Raw genomic sequence first — 16,182 nt, forward strand, 5'->3', positions numbered from 1 at the left:
TAACGGAAAAGTTCAGGGCACACAGCCAATAAACAAATCAGCTCTCATGTCTGGGTGGGACGAAAACGAGGCCAATCAGCCAATCAGCGACGCGAATTACGCGTACTTTGCATAATGGTGCACGGTTGGCACCTGGCGGACACGCTGCCAGGCAGAAGGAGGTGCAAGAGTCGTTAGTAACAAAACCGCATAAGCAAAACACTGGGGCGTAACAGGGACCGTTTATTCAAAACTCGATTTAATCCTAAAGGGCTTCAAATAGTTCGACCCCCCCTCCACAGCTCGAGTGATTTGTTCTTGAACGCTGAATGTTACCGCGTTTCTGATGTGGCGCAGCGGGTCACGTGACGTGTCCGGTCACGTGAAGAGATGAGTTAATCTGAGTTAATCTGGTGAGGATAGCGGTGCACGACAGAGGCGCCTGAGGACTGGAGCGGTCGCTTTGATGCGACGACTCCGAATAAATCCTTTCCACTTCACCCTAAATAGGCATATACGTGAAATAGGTCCGTGTTTTCGAGCAGAAAGATGATTTCTCCGTGGGACCGGTGGTACACGACGAGCTGCTGCCTCTGCTGTCACGTAAGGACGGGCACCATTATCCTGGGCATTTGGTACATGGTGAGTAGAGTTGGTCAGCGAGCACGCTCGTTTAAAAATACTACTTTTGTACTGGCCAGAACCAGAAAGCAGTTGTAGTAGAAATATAGGCTCACAAAACGTTTAGAGGTGTTCATTAATTCATATAGCTAGATAAGCGAATGGTGTAAACCTTGGGCAGCCGCCCATTCACTGCCCTCCATGGGCGGTTTAGTACTGGACAGAGAAACACTGGCCCAGTGGTAAACTACCTAACCTAGTATAGATTAACACTTGCTCTGTGAAATTGTTGTAAAATGAAGTTTAATTTTCTTTTAGAAACATTTGATGTCCGAGGTAATGGACCGGTTGGTTTATTTTTTTTTTTTATTTTTTTTTTAGAAATGAGAGCTTTTTCTATAAATGGGACCATAATGAAGTGAGATCCCTGCCCTCTTGTGTAAATCTGACTAAATGGTGCTGATGGAGCTAAGAAAAGCATTAGACTAACTGTGCCTAACCACAGGCACTCTCAAACCACTGGGCATACTGAGATTTAACTTATTTTTGCGTGGCAGGGCATGTCAGTAATACAGTGACCTAAAAAAAACCTGCTCGCCTCTCACATGAAGGATGCTGGCTAAAGGAAGACATGTCGGTGTTTTTATATCAAACTGTGCTGTCAAAAGTGCCTATTATATACAAACAGTTTGAATTTAGGTCTAGTGCTTTTGTTCTTCATGCACTTCATGCCAGAGCTCTCCATCATTTCCTTTCATAGATGGCAAAGCAGACTGACCTGCTTATTTTGCTTATGTCATCTGTCTGTCCATAATAAGTAGGCAGCTCGTGAGATGTACATAATTTATCTAATAACTACTTCATGTGTACGGTTAATGAGCTCGAAATGTAGTCTGAATTCACCATTTAAGGTTAGAAGACGTTGAAGCATGGACCTAAAAGATATTTATGTAATTTATATCAACACTTAATTTTGGAATCATCAGTGAAGGAAAGCAAATGTATTGTATTACAAACAACTCTAGGGCGTTTGCTTTTTATGTAGGTCATCTGATTTTTTTTCTTCTGAATGTTTACTGCCTCGCTCTCCTACATCCACTTACAGATTAACTAGACATACCCAATCCCCTATCTCCCATGTAGCTCATCAATGCAGTGGTTCTGTTAATCCTGCTGTCTGCTCTAAATGATCCAGTCCAATACCACTACCACCTCACCAGTACCGAACTCGGCACAGACTTGGACGTCATGGATGATGCAAGTATGTAAGCATATAATCGAAGTGCAAATCTTTATTCAGCACTTGACATCTGAAAACAATAATGCATGCTGGTTTTTCCTGATTGAGTCCTTAATAATAATAATAATAATAATAATAATAATACTTTTTTATATAGCACTTTTCTATAACCCAAATACACTTACAACCATCGTACATAGTACACACAAAACATAGAGAGCAGAGGATCAATAGTTATAATAGACATCAACGAGGCAACACTATCAAATATAAACATCAACAGTGGGTAGTAGAGTAGGTCAGGCAGAAGAAAGGACATAGGCAAGAAAGGTGAGTTTTGAGATTAGAGTTAAATATGAAACGTGAAGAAAGGACATAGGAAAGAAAGCTGAGTTTTGAGATTAGAGTTAAATATGAAACGTGAAGAAGAGTTTGATCCCAGTTGGGACGGAGTTCCGCAGGCGAGCACCAGGAAAATGCCCGATCACCAAAGCCACGGAGTTTAGACCTGAGTGTGTGATTGTGTAGGACCTTATAGGTAAGGAGAAGTATCTTGAATTGGATCATGTATTTGACGGGGAGCCAGAAAAGTTGCTTGAGAACCAGTGTTATGTGGTCACGGGTGCGGGAAGCCGAGCAGCAGAGTTTTGCAGTATCTGAAGCTTATGGGTAGAGGAAGAGCTAATGCCAGCCAGCAAGGAATTACAGTAGTCAAGTCTATTGGAGATGTAAATCAGGATTTCAGCAACAGGCTAGGAGAGGGATCGTATGACACATGAATAAAAGTGCAAATCAAATTTGTAAGTTATGACCCTGTAAGTAATACTTTACCAAATGTATCAATGTAAATCTATGAAGCAAGGTGAGATGATTTTGCTTAAAAGATTTTAATAATTTTTAAAAGGCCTTGTATATATATTTTTTCTGCAAGGCTATAATACAAATCTGTGCCTTGTAATACACACATCTACAGTAAGCACATCAAACTTTTTGTTTGTGTGAAGGGTCAGCATTGTCTCTGCTACCGCAGGCACTATCTGGAGAGCTTTTAGTTGGGGTAAATCCCACTGTCCTAATTCGTCTGGATTAAAGTTTGGATTGCTTGCTATTGACCGAGTACTTTGCACGGGAACTGCGAGTCCTCTTGTCATATCAGCAGAAATAACTAAATAGTGTGTACCATGAAACATGGACAACATATTAAGTCTTCTTAAAATATTTAAAATCTCCATATTCATTATTACTGCGTGTTAAGTGTCTCCCTTTAACGGATGCCCCTAAAATACTGAGAGCCTCCAATTTGAGCACGATAAAGCACAAAATAGTACACCTCTTAGAATACTCGGATTACAAACTGTAATCTTGTTAGGCCAAGAGGCTGTATAGCTAAATATTGAGTTCAATTAAGGTTTTGATTTTTTTTAAATAGACATTTTAGTGTCTTGTTGTTAAATCTTGACTATAGTACATTTAGTTATATACTACACAGAATGTGAGCGTCATACAGTCCTTTGAGCAGCCTGATGCCAAAGTAGTATGGTTGTTTGGCTGTTTGCTTTTAGCCTAGGCCTAATTCATTTCTTTTTTTACCCTGACATTAAGATAAGTTGCATCAAAGATGGCGATTTAAAATACAACAGCTATTTTAAACAACTGTCTTTCTACATAACGGCTGAAACTGGCTGACCTTGATCCTCATATCAGCCACCGTCTTTCCACAGACATGTGCATTGCTGCAGCTATTTCCCTATTGATGATTTTGATTTGTGGGATGGCAACATATGGTGCTTATAAGGTATAGCTTAAAATGTTATTTTCTATTTATAAAAATATAATGTTTATAAAAAATACAATCATTAGCAAAATGCATTTGTCCAATTTAAATTTCTTTGTGTAACTACAGCACATGTAACATGAAGAAAATATATTTAGTCCATTCCAGTATTATGAGATGTCATTGTGTTGTCTTGTATACAATTCTAGGACAAATATTAAAGCTCAGTTATGATGCTATGATGTCTATATATTGTAACAATGTCATTCTTATTTCCAGCAACATGCTGCTTGGATCATACCATTTTTCTGCTATCAAATATTTGATTTTGCCCTTAACACTCTGGTAGCAATAAGTGTTGTGGTATACCCCAACACCATTCAGGACTACCTTCAGCAGTTGGTAAGGACATTTACTCTCCTTGCTTTCACAGTTTTTAAAGTTTTGTTTCAAATTAATGGATTTTTTACATCTTGACTTCATGATTTAACAGCCTGGGACTTTTCCATATAAAGAAGATTTAATGTCTACAAACACTGTGTGCCTAGTATTTGGAGTTCTACTTTTCATCAGCTGCATCCTGGCGTTTAAGGTAATGTGTCTACAAATCTCAAGATTTATTGCTTGTTTTTTGCATGATAAAATCAAAGCCTCTGAGGTATACAACCAAGTAAAGCTAAGAAAATACTGGAAAGACAAACAACTCTCAATTGTTTAGTTTTTTGTTTTGAAGAAAAAGGTTAACGGAGACTACTGATCATAAAACTTACCAAAGTCCTATCATTCCTAACCATTGCTGCTATTTTTGAACTGAGGCATGCACTATATTGCCAAAGGTGTTGCATTGTGTTTGGTGACATGAAATCAGTGAATTGGATGGGTGAGCAAAGTGTCGGATGCAGTGGTGTAAAGCACACTGCCACTGGACTCTGCAGTGGAGTCGTGTTCTCTGGAGTTACGATGTTATGCTTCTATATCTGACTAGTCTGAGTTTGGAGGTTGCCAGGAGAACAGACTGACTGCATTGTGCCAAGTGTAGTTTGGTGGAGGGAGGGATTATGGTGTGGGGTTGTTTTTCAGGAGCTGGACTCAGCCTCTTGGTTCCAGTGAAAAGAACCCTTAATGCTTTAGCATGCCAAGAGATTTTACACAATTTCAAGTTCCCAACTTTGTGGGAACCATTTGAGGATAGCCCCTTCCTGTTCCAGCATTACTGCGCATCAGTGCACAAAGCAAGGTCCATAAAGACATGGATGAGTGAGTTGTGTGTGGTAGAACTTGACTGATCTCAGAGTCCTGCCTTCAGCCCCATTGAACACCTTTGTGATGAGCCAGTATCTCGTCCAACATCAGTGTCTGAGCTCACAAATGTGCTTCTCGATGAATAGTCAAAAATTCCTATGAACAAACTACTAACCTTGGGGGAAGACCTTCCCAGAAGAATAGATGTTATTCCTGCCGAGGGTGGGTCTGCATCAAAGTAAACCCACTCAACTTCATATGTGTGAATGCAGACACGCAAATACTTTTGGCAATATAGTGTAGATGACAATTTATTTTTACTTTTCTATAGTTAAATTAAGATTATTCAGAAGTTCTGCAGTTTCAAGAACTACATAATTAATGTCTGCAAAGATCTCTAGGGTGGGTGACATTCTCCACATGGCTAACAGGAAGCCTATTCATTTGACTAAATTAATAACATTTTACCATGTGTTCAGAATGATGCTGCCAGAATCTGTTATTTGCTTTATTATATTTGAATAAAATGTTAATGTGTTTTAACATTGACAATTTTTTTTTCTTTTTTGCTAGGCTTATTTGATTGCCTGTGTGTGGAACTGCTATAGATACGTTAGCGGCAGAGGGACTACCGAGGTCTTTGTTTATGTCACCACAAACGATACCACAGTAAGTCAAAGGACATTGTATGTCATATAGCTTTTGTATTCCACTAATAATTTTATATATGTATGTTCACATATGCCATTTGATCTTAAATGAAGTTTAGAAAGCTATCTCAGTTTTGTAATCAGTTGGACGATACGTACATCTGCAAATGCTTGACTGAGGTACATACTTTCAGAATCACGTTTCTGTAAATAATATCTGTCTTTTTTTTGGACAGTCTTGATTGCGATCAAAAGTAGTTGAAAATACGGCCTAGCATCCTCCTTAGTCCACAGTACGTGTCTGTCTTGTCGAATATTATATATACTTAAGAGTTTTGCACCCTTAATAGAAAAGCCACACTCATTATAGCTTAGCAGGATTTTCTATCTGTATTTTGTCTGGGTTGTGGAGACGGTGAGTACCTGGAGAGTGTACTGCGCAACATCCGTGGCCTAATTCCCCATGTTGTCTGATACAAGTAATCCCAGGTCATTCCTTAGCCACTGGACAGTGTGGTGTGTTTGACTTGGTTTTCACATCAACTCTTCCACAGGTCACTGTAGTTTTAGTGTTCAGCTGCTTTAAAGGAGGAAAAAAACATTGCAAATTAGGGTTATTCACTCTTCTGTGCCTGAATATTACATAAACGACATAATCACGGTGCTTTACGATGACCAATAAGGAGACTCCTGCTCTGAGCTACTGACAACGATGACCAATAAGGAGACTCCTGCTCTGAGCTACTGACAACGCCGTCTAATGCATCGTTCGCAGGTGCTGCTTCCACCTTACGAGGACGCTGTGGCCATCCCACCCAAGAAGCCACCCCCCGACTACATATCCGCATGAGACGGACCCTCCCAACGCCCCCCGCAGTCCTCCCAAACCTCCCCCAAACAAAGGATTTCTCTGTGAGCTTGCCCAGTTCTCTGCTCCAGCCTTCTGTCTTACTTTGTGAAGTCTCTCTCCTCTGGTCTCTGAAGGCAGCACTGCAGTGTCGTCATGCCCGTCTCCCTCTGCAAGGATGCCCAGCTGCCCTGGCAGCCCAGTGCTGTGTGCCAGCTCCAAATTGATTTGCACTTTCAGTAATTACGCATGGCACCGGCCTCCCGTTTCAATACTGTGAATTTTTCCATATGGTTCCTGCCTCTTGAAATTCAAACGCAGCGAGTGCAATAAACAAGGTTACGCAAGAGCACTTTTCAAATTACGTTTGCCCAAGAACCTGCTGAAATGTGGCAAGCAGGGCATTTGAATACATGCTTCTTTGTATTAACACTCAATTATGAGAGAACTTTCAAGAGGCTCACATTTCAGTTGATCATATCTAGAGTAACCATTAAAAGAAATAGCATTTTGTATCGGTAGTGTCCCTTGTTTAATGCACATTTTGATAACATTCTATAACGCATTTCTTCCTTGTAGTTTCAGTGAATGCATGCCATTCAAGTTTTTAGATGATCTATTGTTTGACAAATTATGCACACATTGTGTATGTAGGTGCCATTCAATTAACATTAGGAATACAAGCTGTTGGGAATCATGTGTAATGATGATTTTTCTAAAGTTTTTGTTTATTTTGGATCATCTCCTTATTCTGGATTGAGAATGGGAGTAAAACATCAGCACGATGGTCAGATGAAAGGAAATGATGAAAGAAAAGCTAAAGGTTACCATTGGGCCAAATGCCATGTAATACTAATGTTAGTTGCCGTTTGTCCAGTCTGTTCATCCTTTGCAGCGTGCCCCATTGTTCTAGCACACAATTGTTATTCATTCATCGATTCATATGATGGGTCAGTAATGGTCATGAATGAAAAGTAGATTTATGTAGCACAATCCCATAGTAGCTGTAACATACCTGTAGTGTGCTCTTAGTTTAACTATGAGGGACATGAAATTGAAGTCTTCCCCAACTTCCCTCTGCTTAGGTTACTGAAGTAATTTTACTATTTATATAACGAGCTATGCAAAACTATGGTAAGAACATAATTGTTTCAGCACAAAGCTCTATCAGTATCTTAAAAGCTGACAGACTGTTTCACAGCTTTCTAATGTCTGTACGCTTTGGCTATTAATTTTCAGGGTTTGTGTTTTCCTTTTAACATTTGGGTGTTATTGCAGCTCTGGTAAATTACATTATAGCTCAAATTTGTCAAAATTAATTAGTTTTGCTTATTTATTGTGGTCCAGTTTTTTTTTACTAGCATTTATAGAAGATAGGACTGGAGAGTTGAACGTTCATAAAATGTAACTGTTAATGAATTCCAGTATCCACAACTAAGACAAATAAAGAAATACAGCAAATGTACAACATTTGAGGATGCATACTACACATTTGAATCCTGCACTTTACCAACCTCAGCTCACAAACCATCAAAAGCAGCAACTCCAGTTAGGCAAGAGGTACAAAAGAGGAGCCAGATACTTTGTTCATATATTAGATTTAAATTTTGAGCAGACTAAATAGTATGGGTTTAATGAGTAAGAAACATGTCAACTACCGTTTAGATAGAATAGAATAGAAAATAGAATAAAACTTTATTGTCCTGCCAAAGCAGAAAATTTTCCTTTGGTTTCACCACCATACATCACAGCACACCACAACCAAAATAATAATAATCATAAATACATAAAACATACACAAACCTTAAAACAAATTAGTGTGATTTGTTAATATATTTGATAGCATTAGGAACAAAAGCTCCTTTATAGATCTTTTTTTCCACCAGAGGCACTCTATAGCGCCGGCCTGAGGGGAGCACCTCAAACGCAGTATGAAGAGGATGTGTCGGGTCCCTAATTAGATATAATCTCTGACTGGCTTTCTTACATACACTGTCAACATGATCTGCGAAACTCAGCTGATGATCCAATTGTATTCCCAAATACCTGAAACACTTCACCCTTTCCACAGATTGGTTACACAGTATAAGTGGTGGAAGAGAGTTTGTGTGATGTAAAATAAGCTCCTTAGTTTTACCAACATTAATTGACAAGGAGCTAGATTTACACCACTGTTCTAACTTTAAGACCTGAGCAGAATAATCAGAATTATCATTATCCTTATAAAAAAGTCCAACTAGAGCCATATCATCTGCATATTTTATCAACCTAAGATTATTCTCCTGCGGTCTCATCTGATTAGTATACACAGAAAAGAGTAAAGGCGATAAAACACATCCTTGAGGTGCTCCTGTACTTAAAATAATCTCATCAGAAAACATTCCCTTTATACACACTCTTTGTGGACGGTCTATTAAAAAGTCCTTAATCCAGTGCACAAGGCCCCCATTCACACCCAAATCCATAAGGCGCTGTAAGAGTATGCATATCTGCATTGTATTAAAAGCTGACGTAAAATCTATAAATAGTATGCGTACGTAGGCCTTAGACTTCTGTAAATGGCTAGCTACCATGTTCTCCATGATGAGTGTTGCATCTTCAGTCCCCCTATGTGCTTTATAAGCAAATTGTAATGGATCAAAATGGTTTCCTATGGATAAGATAAGATGATTACTGACAGTTCTTTCCATAGACTTTGCCAATATAGAAGTCAAAGCAACTGGACGAAAATCATTCAGTTCTTTGGCCCCTGGCTTCTTGGGAACTGGTCTGATGATAGATGTTTTCCATGATCTAGGAACAGTACATGTATCTAATAAAAACTGAAACAACTTAGTTAGAGCCGACCTCAACTGAATAGAACATACCTTAAGGACACGTCCACCAAGGCCATCTGGTCCAGATGCTTTATATAACCCAATCTTTGATAGAGAAGTACCAACCTCTCCCTCAGAAATCAGGATTTTAGAATGCTTGGGTACCTTGGCACATATGGCACTACTCTGATCATTAGCCCCTGCAGTATCAAATCTACCGTAAAACTGATTAAAATCATTCACGACGGAAAGATTTCCCACAATATCATCTTGCATCTTAGGGGTCCTGCCCATCATTATATTAAGTCCTTTCCAGGCAAGCCTTGGGTTCCCAGTACAAAACTGACTCTCGACCTTATCCTTAAAAGCCATTTTAGCCCTTTGTGTTCTTATTCTAAGCTTTCCTTTTGTTTTTAACCTCTTCAGTATCACCCCTGAGGAAAGCCATCTTTCTGGCATTAAGACATATCTTCAGGTCTTTAGTTAGCCAAGGCTTATTATTAGGAAAAATTTTAATTTGCTTTGTCTCGATTACAGACTCTTCACAAAACTTTATATATGAAGTAATACAGTTTGTTAATTCATGTGGGTCCTTGCAGACATCAAAAAACATTTGCCAGTTCGTAGTTTCAAAGCAGCACATCAGCTTCTCTTCACTCTCCCTGTTCCACACAGCTAATAGCTAATAGTGCCTGAAATGAAATTGTCAGATAAGCCCTCCTGAGTTGATTATAGGGACGACTCCACATCCGGGATACGGCATTACCTTTGTCCTTAGACATGCTCATTTAGTTCCTACCCTCCCTGCCCTTGCATAACTGAGTCCGCTTTCATATGCTCTAGGTTGGTGGTTATTTTATGAAGCGACAAGTTATAAATGCCTTTACTTCATAAGCTTTATTGCTGTATACTTCATTCCACATTGGTCCTTATATAATCAATGTGTCCACTTCATAAAATCTCAATATTTAGGAACTGGAGGCCATAACCTTGGTAATGACCAAGCAGCTGCTGAAGTTGTGTAAGCATTAGACACACTCACCTAAGTTGTTTTATTTTGAGGTCTGTGACTTTCATTTGGTAGAAAACAATTACCCAAGCAGTATATTTTATATATGATATGTAATTAAACTAGATGGCAACACAGTAAGTTCCCGAGGGTATGGCTCATGATCTCTTCATATTACACACTAGTCAGCAGCACCTGCCTCCTGCATCTATGGAGGACACCAGCAATATCAAAGCCCCTTACGCACTGCAATAGAAAAAGGTAATTCTGCTGTACTTAATCCTCCTTAAGAAAGAGAAAGAAAAAAAGTGATTGCTTCATGTGACTGCTTGCAATAACATGCAGCACAAAAGGTAAACCTGTAAATATCTAGTTGTGACCTTAACGTTTTCCAACACATGCCCATATTTGAAATAGTTACATGGATTTAAAAATATCATTTCAAAATATTCAATGGCAGTTGCATAAGTCTATGCAGATATGTTTAGCCCCCAGCACCCAACGTTTCCACATTATAGACATCAGATGAAAAATGTAATCATGTTGCTTTATGATCACACTGAACTGCCCATGAAGAAAAATTAGTAACAGGAAATAAAAAGTAAACTACCAAACAAACATTTCAACCAGATTTATTTATAGCAACTTTCAGGAAAAAATGGTTCTACTTCTCGCCCTGCTGCTGGTCTGGCATGCTTCTGATGATGTCAGAATCACCTGTGAAGACAAGAGCACACCGAATCAAGCCATGTTTAACGTTAAATTATTTAGATCAGCAACATTGTTTTCAGGTGTGAATGCTTTTTAACAAGAATTACAGTTGCACATGCTTATGCAATATTACTGTGCCAAATAAACACTCCTATAGATACATGTTGTCAATCACGTCATGGTCCTAATTTACGTACCAGGGTCAATGATGGCCAGTGTACACACTCTGTAGTATTTACCACAGGCTGTGCCAAGCTCAATGTTGTTACCGCTGTAGTGATGAACACCAGTTTTGGCCAGCATAGCATAGTACTCGATTTCTGATTTCCTGGAAGTAGAATTACAGGTTAATTGGTAACATGGTTGGTCAGACAGCACACGCGTCTACCAGTGCTTATGACAAACTCAAACATATATACATTCACAGCTACAACCCATTACAGTTTGAAAACAGATTGCAAGCATTTAGCCATAATTTCACAGGCTTAATAGCTGGAAGTGAGCGCTACCAACTCATGAAACATCCTGTTTACCACAACACTTGTTGCTTAGATCACCCCCTCAAAATTATAAAACCACAATTATAAGGGACTGTTCAGACTGCTTTATGTAGTCCAACAATTTGAACAAACTTTTACAACGAAAAAGCTGGATTCAAAATAATGTTGTTTAGGAACAAATCTGCATTCATTGCAGTCCCACAAAAATGTATCTGAGCTATGGTCTACAACAATGACACACTGCTGATGCAGGGGCTCTTTTACATCAGCCCCAAGCATTCACGCTATAGGGACACAGGTCACCCACCCATCAGAGTGGCCGCTTGACCGTAAATCAACTTATAGGTAAAGAAATCAGGTAACCAGTGAACTCCATGCATTTACAGTAAAACAAAAACAATCATAACCTTACAAGAGTGCCAGTATAGATGATGTGATGCCCATGCTGAACGCAGGTGTGAGATGTGAATACCTCAGTGCAGGGCAGTTGTTGGCCAGGATGACCAGCTTGGCTTTGCCTTGGCGAATCATCTTTTGTGACTGTTTGTATCCCAGAACATATTTTCCGCTCTTCATTACCAGTTGCAGTCTGGAGTTAATGGACTCCAATGACTTTTTCTGTGGAATTAAACACATGTGAATTAGGGAACGACAGTCTCTATACACTACCCACCACTCAACACTCCCATCTGACAACTATCAGTGGCCACCATGAAATACAACAGCTTGCTATAAACATAGGGCCACGACGTGTAGGTACAGGGCTCGTATTTGCTGGTCTCCCGGAGGAGAATGATGATAATCCCTCATAAAGAGTGATAGAAGAGTGAAGGGAGCGCGCCGCTCCAACACGTGAACCAGACCCTCCGCTCTCGTGCACGGCGGCGCCTGCGGGGCGCGCACACCACTCACCGTTTTCTTTGCGGCCACCATTGTAGCTGTTTAGTCCAAACCGGCCAACCTGGACACAACACGATGGACAAACCCTTAGATTTTTATAACAACACGAAAACAAACGCCAAACGTTTATGAAAATAGACTATTTTCTACATATGCCGCGGAGCCACGCTTACTGCCTGGTGTCCCCAAGATGGCCTCGTAGAGAAAGGATTTCCCAGAGTGCATTGCGCGAAAAAACACACTCGCCTCTCGCGAGACTTCGGCAAATAAATAAATAAAGGCAAATAGATTTTGATCCAATTTCTCTCATGCGAATTTAAAACTCGTTTGTTCCAGTAGTAGCAGTAGTACTAGTCTTTAAAAAAACATGATGTATAACAACTAACTAGCCTAACCTACATTTAATGACTTTATTTGGACCAGGAGTGGATGCTGTGCCTAACCAACGTGAATCCATATTTCTCCTGAATGATCCTTCACCTGAATGTCTCAAATCATTTGTTACAGGTTACAGCTAATGTTTCTAGGCTACCTAAGTTAAACGTAACCTGAAACGGTGTTGTGACAGCGCGGCAACACAAACAAACGGTCGCCGCAATAATCTGTCATGCGCAAAATCCAAAGGAGGCTGTGACAGTTCAGCTGAGCCCCGTTCACTGTAATCACCATGTTCCTTCAGTCCGGGCACAGCAACCGCAGAAGAACATCTTCCACGGGTCTGTATGTTCGGAGGACAGGATGGGATGTGCCTCCAGCACACACACCACAGCTGCCGACACAACACGACCAAACACGAAACCAGAGGAACGCAACGGAACACGCGCAACCGGTACGAATCCGCTTTAGATCAGAGATGTCTCTCAAACTGTTTGATTCCCTGTTGACTTCTCATTTCACAATAAGCTTCTCACATTGTTGATGATTTAAAAAGTAACTTCATCCACGGTCCCACTCAAAGAGCCAGAGCGGCTTGATCTGTTGGCTGTGTGTGATGTTTGTTGCCATATATATATATAGCGGAATAAGGCTTTCTAAGAAATATTTAATGCAAATATTGTGGGTGAAAACATATAAGTAGAAGAATACACAATTCCACATCACAATGTTTCGGTCTTTAGTGACGTAGCCTTCACACTGTGGGGTGTCTATTAATATTAAGGGAGGTTCATGGAGATTTGTTACCGTGGAAGCGCAGTTGGTGAAACTTCTCAAACAACAACTCTGGAGTAGATTCCATTGAAGAAAATAAATGAAACTGACATTTCAACATGAACTGTCACACCATGTACATTCAAGTAATAGTAATGAAACAGACTGTGCAGTCCTTGCACACAAATTAAAGCAAGTTTTCTTGAATTGAAATGTAAAAGTGATTACATTCTGTCTCGGCGATTTAGCCCGTACGTTAATGTATCACCAAGAACTTGCACTGTTCTACAATCATTAACTAGTCAAACTTTTAATCCAACACCGTGTATACACAAAACTTTTGTTGAGTTTTGCTGTGTGAAAAAGAGTTCACCTTTCACATTAGACAGAAATTACTTAGTGCTGGGAATGTCAAAAAGAAAAACAATATGAAAAAAATGACAACTTAAATACATGAATTAAATCCTGCTTAAAGATACTGCCCTTGCACATAACATCTTCCATTAGGGCAGAGTGTAATGTAAGATCTCCCAGTTAAATAATGAATCTTCTTGGTTCGTTCTCTAGTAAGATATTGACCTGTGGCTTGTTTGTGTTTGACTTCAGGAGCTAGTATTTGTTATGTTTGTAAGTGTTAGCTTTTCAACAGAAACAACATATTTATACATACATCTTATGTTCCTCAAAACATTTACACACACACAAATGTCACTTTTGTAGAAGTTGGACTCATAATTGCATGATGATACATAGTCATGACAATATTGTAATTTCACCTTTAAAGGAACGGCTAGTATAAAGGCAGAGAGTGATACAGCTAATGAATCAGCCCCAGAGGCTACCAGTGAGTCCACTGAGGCCCTGCAGAGATCTGAAGATGCCACAGTGGAGGGCCAGCCTGCGGAGACACCTTCCCCGCCCGACACATCCACGCCACAGGCTGTCCCACAGTCGCCATCAGTAACTCAGGATGAAGGTACATAATACAGAGTTGTCTTGAGCTGTTGGCCATGCAAATGGACTGGGCACATTCAAAGATTATATCTCTATATGCACAATATGCCATATCAACAGTCTAGTGGTACTGCAAAAACTCCTCACTCCTCTCTGGAGGAAGGATTTTGTATTATTCTAAACAGATGAATTGTAGTTGTAAAAAATATAATTAATAGCTAACTAACTGCAAATGATCTTGGATAATATCATAGGTCAGCAAATGGAAAATAACATTTTAATGAAAAACCTAATTGAATGAACAGATATGCAAAACAGCTTTTAATGCACTAATTATTATTATTAAGATAATAACCCTGCTTAAGTTTCCTTTTCAAACCTCCCCCTGGGCCTCTGCACACAAACTCTTTCCACTGGTTTCTATTACATGTCTGTCACCTAATGAACCCACAAGGGTAGACAGAATCCAAACAGGTCAGATGAAATGATGGCATTTAGACCATTAGAAAGACCTTGACCTTAAAAAATTAATATCTAATATCTATAGTAATCCATCCAAAATGTGATATTATGCATTGCATATGTATATTGTCTTTTATTTTGTTTAATATACTTTTCTGGACTGGTTTGATTTACATATTCCTGGTTATGAACCATGCTTCAGTGTCATGATGGAGATTACATGTAAATGTTGATGGATCCATAAATGCAAATGTCTGTGTGGATATGTGAACAAAAGCAGATTATTTACGGTTTATAAGAAGGTATATAAGACATAAGAAAGTATATGTGTATGTATAATTTACAATTTATTACACTTAGTATTTAATATTAGGATAAAAAGTATTTCCTGCTGGAACCAAATGTGAGTTTGCCAAATTTTAAATACTATAGTTGTTCATGATTAGTGTTAAAGCTGTGATGTGTTTGAGGACTATATGCCATTATTATAGATTATGGTTGTGATTATTGTCTTGTATTGTTTTACATTCCCATACAAAAGTTTAACATTATTCTATGAAAGAACATTAACTATATAATAAGTTGTCCTTTTGGTCATCTTTAAAAAGCTGTAGCTTCAGCGGTATCCCAGGCAGAGTCATCCGCACCAGAGGACACAGCAGGTGAGCTGCTCTTTGAAGTCTAAGCTGTATTATTTCTGTTTCTGCTCAGGTTTGTATGCTAACCCATTTCTCACATTCAGCTCCCAGTGAGGGAAGCTAAAGGCCTCCAGAACCAGACGCCACAGCATCAACAGTGGAGAATCAAGAAAAACCTCACACTCTTACACCAAAGTGTGACACTTTCAGATGCTTCAAGCATGAAATAACACATCGTGGCTTGATTGTTGCCAAGCTGCAGACCGGATCTTTCAGATGAGGGTCTAGCAGACATCACTGTGCCTTTCTTTCTGATCGGTGTTGGGAAAGTACACTTCTGTATATAGTTCAACTTTGAAAGCACTTAAGCAATTATTACCTTTGTAGGACTGTCATCTACCTTTGTGTAAGATGTTAGGGTTGCACAAAATTCATACATACAGCAAAATGATTATATATGCTTATAAAATATATAAAATGAAAATGCGTATAAAAATATAAATATATACACACACACTACATTTCACATACACATATTTGGACAAATTTGCTCCTGTAACCATGTACAAATGATGTGTGCATTCACAGTGTAATTTTTATGTAATATGTAAAAATCAACACTGAAAAAAAAACTTTTCCATTTATTAATGTGCATTGACCTTTATTTTGTAAGCTAAATCCAATGGAAAA

General features: G+C 39.1%; 3 protein-coding genes across 3 annotated transcripts; 2 read left to right on the forward strand and 1 right to left on the reverse strand.

Moving 5' to 3' along the window:
• Positions 1-165: 165 nt before the first annotated feature.
• laptm4b (lysosomal protein transmembrane 4 beta) lies at positions 166-6,868 on the forward strand. The gene is made up of 7 exons (XM_077008589.1): positions 166-621; positions 1,744-1,861; positions 3,562-3,635; positions 3,894-4,016; positions 4,108-4,206; positions 5,430-5,525; positions 6,282-6,868. The coding sequence occupies exons 1-7, from the start codon at positions 529-531 to the stop codon at positions 6,354-6,356; spliced, it is 678 nt and encodes a 225-aa protein (XP_076864704.1). The 5' UTR covers positions 166-528; the 3' UTR covers positions 6,357-6,868.
• Positions 6,869-10,794: 3,926 nt separating this feature from the next.
• On the reverse strand, positions 10,795-12,545 carry rpl30 (ribosomal protein L30). Its single transcript, XM_077008595.1, has 5 exons — positions 12,463-12,545; positions 12,302-12,350; positions 11,862-12,007; positions 11,087-11,217; positions 10,795-10,895 (listed from the first exon to the last, which is right to left on the reverse strand). Exons 2-5 carry the CDS (start codon positions 12,320-12,322, stop codon positions 10,843-10,845), a joined length of 351 nt encoding a protein of 116 aa, XP_076864710.1. The 5' UTR covers positions 12,323-12,350; positions 12,463-12,545; the 3' UTR covers positions 10,795-10,842.
• Positions 12,546-12,640: 95 nt separating this feature from the next.
• On the forward strand, positions 12,641-16,136 carry LOC143516772 (uncharacterized). Its single transcript, XM_077008594.1, has 4 exons — positions 12,641-13,118; positions 14,223-14,414; positions 15,463-15,516; positions 15,597-16,136. Exons 1-4 carry the CDS (start codon positions 13,028-13,030, stop codon positions 15,614-15,616), a joined length of 357 nt encoding a protein of 118 aa, XP_076864709.1. The 5' UTR covers positions 12,641-13,027; the 3' UTR covers positions 15,617-16,136.
• Positions 16,137-16,182: the final 46 nt, after the last annotated feature.

Source organism: Brachyhypopomus gauderio, chromosome 6 (assembly GCF_052324685.1).
Source record: "Brachyhypopomus gauderio isolate BG-103 chromosome 6, BGAUD_0.2, whole genome shotgun sequence".
NCBI lineage: Eukaryota > Metazoa > Chordata > Actinopteri > Gymnotiformes > Hypopomidae > Brachyhypopomus > Brachyhypopomus gauderio.